Raw genomic sequence first — 12,717 nt, 5'->3', positions numbered from 1 at the left:
CTGGCTATTCAGCAGCTCGTGGCCTCATTCAAAGTTGGAGCCCCTCGCCGTCTCAAGGCATTTCAGAAGATGCTGGGCCTCATGGCCTCCGCGTCTCCGGTACTTCAGCTGGGCCTGCTTCGCATGTGGCCCCTTCAGTGCTGGCTGAAACCGCAAGTTCCGTCCCACGCCTGGCGTCTCGGACGCCTTCGTGTCAAGGTGGACCGGGCATGCATAGCAGCTCTGGCCCCTTGGAAAGACTCGGTGGATGGCACGTGGCTTACTACAGGGAATGTTCTGCAGAAGGAAGGTGGTCTCGACAGACGCTTCCAACACGGGTGTGCTGGGCAGGTTGAACCAAGGAGGTGACATGCTATCTCGGAGCAACATCCCCTCAGAAGAGTGGATGCTCCACCCACATACGGTTTAAAGAATCTGGGAGATCTTCAGCAAGGTAGAGGTCGACCTCTTCGCATCAGAAGACAACTCTCACTGCCCAATTTACTTTTCGAAGGACAAGAATGCGTTGGCCCATGACTGGCCCAACCTCCTCCTTTACGCTTTTCCCCCGATTGCCCCGATCCCACAGGTAATCAGGCGAATCAAGGAGCAGAAACACAAGGTTCTGTTGGTGGCCCCGCTCTGGAGGACCCAACACTGGTTTGCAGAGCTGTCTCAGCTGCTTCTAGCAGTCCCGTGGCCCATCCCCCTGAGACGAGACCTCCTCTCTCAGGCGAACAGAACGATATGGCACCCCCAGCCCGAGCTATGGGCTCTGCACCTCTGGCCTCCCCGAAAGCGTTCTAAACACAATATCTCAGGCTAGAGCACCAAATCGGCACAGACCCAATTTCCTGCGGCATATCTCTGATATTGTCCTTCCTGCAGGAGCTGTTGGATAAGGATCGTTTCCCTTCCACGCTCAAGGTCTATGTAGCAGCCATAGCAGCCTCACACGCTCCTAGAGCTGGCCAGCCCCCTCCTTTGGAGCCGCTACAGTCCGTTGACCTTCATCCCCTGACGCTAAAAACCACTCTGCTACTGGCATTAGCATCAGTACAGCGTATGGGAGATCTGCAGGCGCTCTCAGTGAGCCCTACCTGCCTCAAATCCGGGCCCAACGACTCCAAGGTTGTCCTGAAGCCGAGGCATGGTTATGCACCTAAAGTGCTCTCGACTCCGTTCAGAGCACAGGTGATAGCTCTTTCGGCGCTTCCTCCTTCGGGCAGGACCAAGAGTTAAATCTACTCTGCCCTGTCAGGGCATTGAGAATATACATTGAGCGTTCCGCCACATTCAGGCTGTCAGATCAGCTTTTTGTATGCTTTGGTGACCGCACCAGAGGGTCTCCGGTCACGAAGCAGAGACTTTCCAAATGGATAATTGACGCTATCAAGTTAGCGTACTCTTCTTTGGGCCTTCAATGCCCCATGGTCTAGCAGAGTTTCCATTGCAGAAATTTGTGCAGTGGCCGGCTGGGCCTCGCCATCCACATTTACCAGGTTTTATAATCTGGATTTCCCAGCTTTACAGGCTCGGGTCCTTTCTGCTTAAATGGACTTACTCTGCTAAAACCAGTGCTAAATCAGGCGTTTGCCTTCTCTGTACGCTCTTGGCCCCCACTGGGTTCCGAGGCTGTAACGATTTTTCTTGGAGCGATTACTTAGCGCCGGGCCGACCTCTGTGAGTTTGGCCCTATCACTTCCTGTGGGGCTTCCCTGCAATTACTTGGTCCCTCTGGGCCCTTGGTGCTCAAGGCAAGTTCAAGCATTGGTCGTTCCTCTAACATAGCACGGCGGGATTATACTGCTTCCCCAAAGCGTCTTAGCAGACGCAGTACGAGTGAGGTATCGATAGGAAATGTACTCGGTTACTAACGTAACCTCGGCGAAGTGCACGCTTATATAGCCAGATGCCCTGCCCAAATTGGCGGGCTGTGTCGCCATAGGCTCATGCAACTCCGCTGCCGAGCCATTGGTTCGTTTTTAATAATACACTGCACAAACCAATGGCCGTGTAGTTAAACTGCGTGATTGAAAAAGGCTTCAGTCTTAGTAAACGCAGTACTCGTTCCCGTATCTCAGGGAACTGAGGTTCCGTTAGTAAACGAGTATGTTTCTTTGTAATGAGATTAGTTAGTTTGTAAACCAATAAACAGTATAATACATTTGGCCTTTGTCAGAATCCTGCTAGAAATTGCGAATAGTCCAAAAATCTTAATCTTTTTAATCTCATGCTAAACATGAAATATACCTCTTTCTGAAAATTTAGATTTTTCCAGTTGTCTGTGTTGAACTTGTAACCATCTGCAAGAATGCTGTGCACATAATTTGCAGAGTAGCAGTAGGACTTCAGATGGATGTCTTTGATGTCTTTGATGGATGTCTTGAGCTAAAGGGGGTCGGGGGGACATTAAAAGGTAGCTTTATTGATTTTACACATCAATCAAATCTACACAAAGAATAATTTCTCCCAGTCTATATTTTCCTGCCAGTCATGATTATGCAGCTGGTCAATACTCACAGTTTTCCAGTCCTTTGAGCATAACAGTTTCATGTTTGTGTTGAATGTCTCCATACTTTTGGAGCCCTCCACTTTAAGAGCCCAGGCAGTCCAGTAGAAGCCTGCATAAGCCTAAGCAAAAATGTCATAATGTTTGGTCACAATAACATGCAAGAAATTAATGACATTTGACACTATTGAGGTTTAACCATAAAGGTGCCCATTTGATTTGAGAGCTGCATTATTACATCACTGAGATTGCACAAAGCTACCAAATGGCTTCCAAAGCCTTGGAATATAGTATACTTGTCAAATGCTCTTCTTTTATGGTGAATTTGAAGTCCTTCAAAATAATCAGATTTTTCAAAATTCTCTTTTTGCATTCTACAGGCAAAATAAAAGCATACAAGTTTGGAATGACATGAGGTTGAGTAAATAATGACAGGATTTTCATTTTTGGGTGAACTATCTCAGTAACACTTTCAATTCTCACTATTGACTAGCTGTTTAGTATGCATATTACTAGCACTAATGACTAATTCCTTATTCTGCATGACCATATTTTAGATCCCTTAATCCTACCCAAAACCTAAACGTAACAACTACCTTACTAAGTATTAATAAGCAGCTAGGAATTTATTGAGTGAAAACTCAGTGAATATGTATTCCCTAATCTAAAGCATTACCACTATTTCTGCTACAGTGTGTAGCTTAACTAAGAAAAATGCCTACCATGAAGTCTCCACTGAGTGGTGGTTGATAAACTCCATCAAAGGAACAGTTTTCAGTTCCCTGGCAGGATGTCAGTTCAAAGATACTCCTGACCAAGAATTTGCACTGTTCAGGGTTACTCTGTCCAAAGAAAGTAATATATCGCTTTGGGCTATACTTCGTTGGAAGATCATTCTTTGTACATTCACTGCCAAAAACCTCCTCTGCAAGCATGGAGATATTGTAGCCAGAAGGATAACAGGGGTGCTTCAAATTAGCCCAGCTGGTGGATTCCTGGGAAAGAAAGAGAGAGAGAGAGAGAGAGAGAGAGAGAGAGAGTGAGAGAGAGAGAGAGAGAGAGATCGTGACAACTATGCAAAATGATAAGACTTTACTTAAAGCCTTTATAATGCATTATAAAAGGTTAATAAAGGGTATAATGTATTTTAATTATTCAAAATGTGTGCTGTAATACATTATATCTTGTCGTAAGTAATCACAACCAAATTTAAAATACATAGTGTAACAATGAATTCATAAGTGTTATAATGTATTAACTGTGGTTACAATTATTCATGCGATTGTACAATGCATTATAACGTGCATTACAATGCATAATTAATGCATTAAAACTAATTTTATAATGCATTATACATAAAGGCTTTAAGTAAAGTGTTACCTTTTTGTAATGATAATAGCTAATTAGTCATTAAAATAGTTAATCATTAAAAATATTGGAGTGAAAATTTCCCATCTTGTTGGCAAAGGTTATTTACACTAGCTCTGCCCATCCCCTATCTGGTTGAGCTAGACAAAATGACAAAATAATCCTGTTAATCGAATGGGCTGGCACATTGACCATGACACGTAAAGCTCATATTGTGCACATCAGAACTGTGGCTCATTCTCAAATCCTCTTCCTGGACCTTTGATGACACATTTACTGATCAGCAGGTTCAATATGGTTAGGGAAAGATAAGGTCCCATTAAGGCAGCATACATTGATGTACGTATCATATACAAGGGATATGTTGTTATTCTTGAACACTATTTAACAATGTACTACAACTACAATGAGGTTCAAATAATATCTGCCACTATTTGCACTACATATAAATAGCATTTAACACTATTTAATAAATTGGAAAACATTACGACCTCTGGGGTGGGACAGACCACCTTTGATGTGTTTAAAACTAGTCAATTTTAATGTTAGGATAGTTTTATGTTAGGAAATACTTAATATAATGCATCTAAAGAAAATATTGATATAAACATTTCTGGTAGAAATCAGGAAAAACATGATGAAATTCCATTCTCTTTTTCAACCCTACATTAAATGGCTAATGGCAGTGCAGTCTGTACAAGTATTGACATTGTTTGGGGAAATGTTAAGCATAAGCTATGGGCTTAATTGCATCTCTCTCAGCAATAATGGATTTTAGAAGAAAGGTTTTAGGCAAATTTTGCCGATCAGTGTCTTTGTGTAGGTGAAACAAAAAGAAGCTGTCTAACAGGTATAATTCAAATGCAATCTAAAAGAAAAATCCAACGTGGATCTAAAACGTTTTACCTACTGTATCGTAAATAAAACATATTTATATTTTATAGAACAAGTACTAATTCAGATGAATTCATTTGACAATGACATGAGTGTACTCTACCTTTGCAAGTTTGGCCAAAACTCTCTTCTCAGCTTCATTTTTCCCGTAGCAGAGGAAACTGTGAGTATAGATGTTGTATTCATAGCCATAGAGTGAAACCTTAATCATGTCTTCACCTTTGGCATCATCAGAAGTGGCAAAGGCAATCTGGGTGGAGGCTCCACCCAAATCCAATGAGCCAACTGTCTCAGCCCCATGAGGGTGTACCCAGGCATTCCAGAGATTTTTCTATAAAACAGACTAAAGTTTAAAATTGTAAAAGTTCAATAAAGCTCTATTTTCTCTACTTTTTGTTTAGATTCAATATTGTGTCATGACTGTACCTTGAATGTGTCTTGTAGCTTTAAGATAAGATTCTCTTCTAAATGTGAGACTAGAATCGTGTATTGTAATGGTTAAACATTTGTGTTGTTTAAATACATTTAATATGAAACTGTAACTAAACAAATCTTGAGATTTTGGTTAGATCCCAAAAAAAAAAAAAAAAGAATCAAAAGATCCCCACTGCACAGTAAAGCTGCCCATGAACTGACCTCTAGAAAGTTCCCCTTCAGGTAGTTGACAGTGATCCAGCCATAAAGGCCTTCTTCCTGTCCAGAGATAATGGAAGCATTTTGAAAATTGAAAGGAAGAGAGCTAAGGTAGTTCCTGATGTATTTCAGAATAGTGTTGGAAGTCTCCTCATCTTTCATACTGTGTAGAAAAAAGATATTGCAAAGATATGGCATGCATCGTGTCACTGTCAGGTTAACTTTGTGGTAACTATATATTTAGATATTTTATTTGTTGATTGATTGAAAATTGTTATGTGAGAAATAACATAATTTGAACACTTTGGACATAATTTTAACACTCTGAACGTGCATAAGGCCATTTGTCTTTTATCTAATATTATGTTATTTATATTATATTCTATTATCTAACGCTGAACTCTCAGTATGACAGTAAATGGCTCAACTGATACCTATAGCAATAGAGATAAGAACATAAATAGAAAATATTACCAAAAAAAAATAAAGGAATGGAATTTGTTTAAATCATTCTTACTGTAGAAGCCTCATCCCTGCTGTTGCCCCAAGGAAGACTGGGGTCGAGTTATGCCGATGGGAAGGAATGACCTCGGTTATCTTTGCTATGCAATCTTTTAAACTTTTCAATGTCTTTTCATCCTGATCCCCATTTTTACCAAGATCTGAAATTCCAGGGCCTTGAAAAGACACATTTTATTATTACATTACTTTCTGTAATATATAAAATGTTTAAGTTGCATTATTATTGTATCACTGCCTATGTTAAACGAGTAGTAAAGAACAATAGTAAAAAAGAGTAGTAAAGAACTATACTTATTATAATTTTTTAATCTTTTTAAAATAATTATTAATATACGAACAATTTATTTTTTACTTTTCCTATTTCAATAAATGTTGTGAAAGAACAGTCAACCTGCAAACTGTGAGAGTATTATGTTGTATTATTTGTTAAATAGTGATTAAATAGTGAAGGTCAAGATCTCAGCATACACACATTTGATGTATAAAACATGCTTTCACAATTTATCCTATTATTATTAGTAGTATTATTTTTTTTATTTTTTTTACATCATGGGACACCCAACTTGGGCAGAATTCATGGAAAGTTCCACTTATATCTCTGAGCTATTCACTGTAAAGAATAAGCCATGTCTTTACAAAAACCTTCCGAGGTTTTAGGTCAGTTGATTTGTACCTTCAACCTGACACTTTGTGGTCTCACTCACAACCCCAGTGCTGTTTTCTTTCTCGGCAGGCCACTCATAGAGATACACAGTGGTCCTGGAGGAGCCTGCATCCAAAACAATACCATACTGGAGAGAGAGAGAACGAGAGAGAGAGCAACAGAAGTGAAGAAAGACATTGTTACAGTAACCATGTCACCACCAAATTCTCAAGATCTTGCAAAGCCATAAAGAGCTTATTCATTTGCACTCTTCGCAAAATGCATTGGTGAATAGCAATTTGCCATAGTCTAAATCATGACTGAGTCAAGCATTCAAGAACAGACATGTTTAAATGCCTGAAGCCCTTTTGGAAGAAACTAATAAAAGCACATTCTTCCGTTGGGAAAATATTCAAGGATTGACTTTATGAGCCATCAAAAGGATCATCTATCTTAATATTAAGGATGCAACATTGGAATTAAATAACTCCATCAATGGTGATTATCCACTGTTTTTGTGTGTAGAAACAGGTTTCCGGTGAGTGTTGTAAAAAAAAAAGTATTTGTTTTCACTAAAAGTAATAGGAAACCCATATATTATATATTATTAAACAAATAATATTATATATTTTTAAATAACAAATGAATAAGTTAAGGAAAAGCCATTCTTGAACATGACTGGTAAGCACCAATTATACTTTTATGCCTCATAATTTTATACACTCTAAAAAGAACCCAGTTTATTAGTCAGTTTAATAGGTTCCCACTTGTATCATGCATGCTCAAATTACATAATTTTACCTTTAATCCACGGGATATATAAGTCTTCTTATGAGTTTGTACAACTGCTATAGATATGATGACTGCTATGCTGGCCAGCATAAAGGCGGCGGCCAAAGCTGTTGCCACTTTTGCCATCCTCACCTATAGACAAAAAGATGAATATATCAAATTTCCATCTTGATTCTCATGCAACTAATAGCTGAACACTATTTATAATAGAAGATCAAGTAGGAAAAAAATGTTATTCAGTGGAAAAAAAACTTTAACTTTTTATTGGCAATTACTTTAGAAAACCATGTAGTCATGCTTTGAATCTAGACATCAAGCAATCATTTATCCAACATGTGCATAAAAGGTTAAAATGTGCATTTAAAATTATGAGGTGAGCTTTAAATTTTAAGGTAACTTAATGTAACCTTGTAATCACGATGCTTCAATTTAGATGTTATGTTATTACATAATTATTAAGCCTTTATTAAGCTTTTTTTTTTAACTGACAAAATCATTTTACCGTGAGTAATTGAGGAAGAGGGTTATTTGTTGAGCCTGGGAACTGTTAATAAAAATGTTACTTTCTAAATGAATTCCCCAACTAATGACTTTCAGCATTTGCTTGGGGAAAAAAAATGTAAAAGTGCCATGTTGTGAGATTTGAGTGAGCTGTGAGAACTCTTCCACATACTGTCAAGCCCACAGGCACTCTGTCAATCATAGGTTTGTTATCTTCTGTAAAAATGGTCTGGAGCACATGCAGTTTTGTACTCTACTCAACCAGATATAAGTATGTACTCATATCATCCTGGAGCCTCTTACCCTAACCCATATTATGGTTTCAGTTTCTAATTTGATCAAAGAAAGTGGTTAGCATTTTGAACTCAAAGACATCCAGTATTAACATCATTCTAATACTGCTTCTGTGCTGTCATTCAAAACATCTTACCATGGAATTGCTTATTTAAACTCTATATGTGACCCTGGACCACAAAACCAGTCTTAAGTGTCAATTATTCCAAATAAATAAGCTTTTCATTGATGCATGGTTTGTTAGGATAGGACAATATTTGGTCGAGATACAACTATTTGAAAATCTGGGATCTGAGGGTGCAAAAAAAAAAATCAAAATATTGAGAAAATCACCTTTAAAGTTATCCAAATTAAGTCCTTAGCAATGCATATTACTAATCAAACATTACGTTTTGATACATTTACGGTAGGAAATTTACAAAATATCTTCATGGAACATGATCTTTACTTAATATCCTAATGCTTTTTGGCATAAAAGAAAAATCTATAATTTTGACCCATACAATGTATTTTTGGCTATTGCTACAAATATACCCCAGCGACTTAAGACTGGTTTTGTGGTCCAGGGTCACATATTATATACACATATATTTATTTTGAGATGCAAGCCCACAAATTGCTCTTTTGTAGAGATGTAACATTATATGGCAGATTTCAGAGATATCATACCAATCAATAAAAGAGTACAACAAAATCAATGAAATTCTTCATTAATCTAACCAAACATTTGTGCTATGATCTGATCCTACATGATCTGATAAGAAAACAAATATCAAATACAAAATACATACATTTCGGTAACAATCATGCCATTATTAATACAGTGATAAAAGGTTTATTGCTTACCCCTCTGCGTGAGGCTGTTGTAAGGTGGTCTGAAGATTGTGACTCTTTATTGATCATTCTGTCCAGACGTGCAAGACTGTGAATGTGTAACTGTGTTTGGACGTGTGTGTGAGAGTGTGTGCATATGTTTGTGTGTGAAAAAGCATGCTGAGGAGACAGAATGGGAGGGGTTTGGCAGTCAATCCCAGTAAGCAGGACCTCACTATTAAAGTTCATTAGAAACTCCACCCATTCAGATGGATGTTAATAAGGAAAAGACCATACGCCCTTGTTAACGTTTCTGAAAATAATCAGATAATATTACTAGCTCATTTTTAGCTATTTATCTGGGGATGATTTTTTTTTTCATTCATTTTTCAATTCATTAAATTACTGTTTTTAAAAATAAATAATCAATTGTTTTATGGAAATATTTAAATACATTTAAAATTCTTACGATGCTGTGCAGACACAGAACAACTGTCACGAATCCGGTCCATGAACTTCCATCCACTTGCCACCAGACTTGCCTGGACTATTGCTCATGTTATCGGATTACCCCTCTTGTCAAGCCCTCTGGATACTGTTAGACGCCGATCGACCACGCCCGCTTTGGATTACTTTTGTCTTGCCCTCGATATACCTGTGTGCCATTGCCTGACCCTTGCCTGTTTTGACCATGTTTAAGATAAAGCTTTGCAAATGGATCCGCATGCCTCTCGTCTCGTCAGCTCCGTAACAACAACATTTGATTCCTTTCCAGATATGTGCAGGCAGCTACATGTATTCTTAGTTATGAATATGGCAGTTCCCACTGCAAAGAAAAAAAGAGACTTCAGTTTATTTTTAAAACATATTTAATTCAATAATGTTAAACTACAAAATAATGACTTTATATTAGTGGGGAATACAACATATAAAGACCGTTTGCAAGAGTATTGACATTTGAGAGGTAAAATCTTTTCATAATTCTCTTTTTGCTGGCTGCGCATTAGGTGTTTTTAAAAGCTTGTAATATTATTTTGAAAATGCCCCTTTTAATGGGTTATTTTGTTTGCTTGGTCAGCTAGATGTGTTTATGCCTGATCCTAATGGGGCACTTTACAGCAACCTGAGAATGAACGAAAGAGCTGTGTGGTGATCAGAGCTCACAAAATATCACTTTATTGGAAAGTCACAGACCGCACGAGAGACATACTGACACTGACATTTACATTAACTCTCTGTTAGAACAGGATCCGTTTACACAACAGAGCCACACTTTGCAATGTGGTTTGGGCGAGGTATTAATCCTTCAGGGAAGATCTTCTCAAAGTGGAATCCACATTGACTAACAGAATTTGTAATGCAAACTGAAGGGAAAAAAAACATTCTGGGAACTGCTGGGGAAAAAAAGTTCTGAAAGCAATTCAGTCAACTGACCCTGTTGAATGACTGGTCACCAGTATGCATTGTGTTTTTCTGTCACGAATTCGGTCCATGGACTTCCGTTTATTCACCACCAGACCATCCATCCATCCATCCATCCATCCATCCATCCATCCATCCATCCATCCATCCATCCATCCATCCATCCATCCATCCATCCATCCATCCATCCATCCATCAGGAGATGATTCCATCCATCCATCCATCCATCCATCCATCCATCCATCCATCCATCCATCCATCCTACTTTCGTTCCAGCTCCTTATATTCAAACTTGACTTGCAATTTAGCATCCTTTTAGCACATTTTAAACGTATTTTAAATTCTGAAACTGAACTGGAATTTAAATTCAATTCTGAATCGAACCACTAATACTCAAACACTTTATGTAAAATCAAAGCAGCTCCAAAATGGGTACAGCTTAATTCACTGTAATGGTTACAGTAATTAATTCATTCTACTTTTTTTATTCCATTTGAATATTCCCACTGATAAAGAAATCTGCGTGAGAAGTTAAATGGGTAACTGTTAAATCATGAAATAGCCTGAATCAGCATGGAAATTCGTTCATTCTGGAAACTGGTTGACATTGTTGGCTTGACTTGCTGCCATCGTTAAAGTATTTTACTTTAAATAAAATTCCAGCATATGAGCTAGATGATGTCTTTAAGCTCACGATAATTGTATTACACCATTTACACTGTGCTGGATGCTTACTGTAGAGTCTGCTGTAAAATTACCTCTGTAAATCTGTTTTATGATTACTATTATCACTTGACCAAGCTCAGCAAAAGTAATATGATCACACCCAGATCATCCTGGATTATTATTATTATTTTTTGTTTTTTATTCTAAAGAAAAATGTTGAATTCTTCGGCTGTCTTTTATTCACTTCAGTTCTATACAAAGCGCTGGACATCCTCGCCACCCTGACGCCTCACACATCTAGGCAAAGCTGCTATAGCCTGGGAAGATGAATCATACCTTAACACTGACTGGAGATGAAGACAGCCAAACTGAATTAGATTGTTCTCTTCGTCATAGGGTGTACTGAATACATGTATTTTTAGCTGCTGGAAGTGTGATTTGACACTCCATTAGCCACAAGAAGCCGGAAAGTCAGTTCTTCGCAATTGGATTAGGATGGAGAAGGGAGGGAAAACAGGCATATTAAAGCCTTTCTCACTATGCTATAACATGGTTTGCAGTCCTTGGGTTCATTGCCACGCACACAGGCATTACCCCTATAAATACTCTTGCTTGTCAATGGTGTTTAATATCAAAAACGTGATCCAATGTGTTGATGACACAGATGACTGCAGTTTATTGTGTGGCTGTTTGTGAACTAATGACAAGAGCCACTTCACACCTTTTCCAAATCGTATGTGTTTAGTTTCAATAGAAAAGGATATACTTTACAATACAGTTCAATCTGTTAACATCATGTAATGCATTATGTGTGATGAACTAGAAATGAACAACTATATTTTTCCAGAATTTATTTTTATAGGCTAATATTCGTTTATAACTGACCATTGTTATTTCATGACCTTTTAGAAAACAATAAAAATTTATAAAATTTTGATAGTTAAAAATGTATTATACATAACCAAAATTAATAAATGTTGTTAAAGTGTTGTTTATTGTTATTTTGTGTAAAGGTTTTGTATTTATTACATATATAATTTACTTGGTGTAAAAATATGTTTTTAAATGATCATGCTTTTAATATGTTCACCATCTTAAAAATTAATGTTCAACATGCTCAGTGTAAAACTCTCCATTCGTGTATGCAGTCTCATTTACAATATATATAATAAGCATGATAGTAGATAGAAGAAAGGTGTTCCCCTAATTCTATTAATATATCATACAACCACTGAATAATATAATAGCATTCGATTCAATTAAATTCTCAGTGAAACTTAAAACCTCTAACCAAAATTAATAAATGTTGTTAAAGTGTTGTTTATTGTTATTTTGTGTAAAGGTTTTGTATTTATTACATATATAATTTACTTGGTGTAAAAATATGTTTTTAAATGATCATGCTTTTAATATGTTCACCATCTTAAAAATTAATGTTCAACATGCTCAGTGTAAAACTCTCCATTCGTGTATGCAGTCTCATTTACAATATATATAATAAGCATGATAGTAGATAGAAGAAAGGTGTTCCCCTAATTCTGTTAATATATCATACAACCACTGAATAATATAATAGCATTCGATTCAATTCAATTCTCAGTGAAACTTAAAACCTCTCTTATCACATTAGCATCCATATTTAGATAGGGAATCAATGCAAAGTTTAAGTGTGAATAGA

The 12,717-nt window shown here is 37.4% G+C and overlaps 1 protein-coding gene across 1 annotated transcript in view; it reads right to left on the bottom strand.

Annotated features, from left to right (window-relative positions):
• The window catches only part of LOC107657573 (ectonucleoside triphosphate diphosphohydrolase 3-like), a 13,077-nt gene extending 4,036 nt beyond the window's left edge, over positions 1-9,041 (bottom strand). Inside the window, exons 1-9 of the mRNA XM_016445724.1 lie at positions 8,985-9,041; positions 7,353-7,475; positions 6,582-6,699; positions 5,904-6,063; positions 5,390-5,549; positions 4,857-5,084; positions 3,214-3,486; positions 2,503-2,613; positions 2,233-2,370 (exon numbers count right to left, since the gene is read on the bottom strand). Coding sequence (XP_016301210.1) covers positions 2,233-2,370; positions 2,503-2,613; positions 3,214-3,486; positions 4,857-5,084; positions 5,390-5,549; positions 5,904-6,063; positions 6,582-6,699; positions 7,353-7,475; positions 8,985-9,041 — 1,368 coding nt within the window. The remainder of the gene's footprint in view (positions 1-2,232; positions 2,371-2,502; positions 2,614-3,213; positions 3,487-4,856; positions 5,085-5,389; positions 5,550-5,903; positions 6,064-6,581; positions 6,700-7,352; positions 7,476-8,984) is intronic.
• Positions 9,042-12,717: the final 3,676 nt, after the last annotated feature.

This window comes from Sinocyclocheilus anshuiensis, unplaced genomic scaffold (genome assembly GCF_001515605.1).
Source record: "Sinocyclocheilus anshuiensis isolate Anshui unplaced genomic scaffold, SAMN03320099.WGS_v1.1 scaffold251, whole genome shotgun sequence".
NCBI lineage: Eukaryota > Metazoa > Chordata > Actinopteri > Cypriniformes > Cyprinidae > Sinocyclocheilus > Sinocyclocheilus anshuiensis.
Note: the sequence above shows the minus strand (reverse complement) of the source record. Positions and strands in the feature narration are given on the sequence as shown.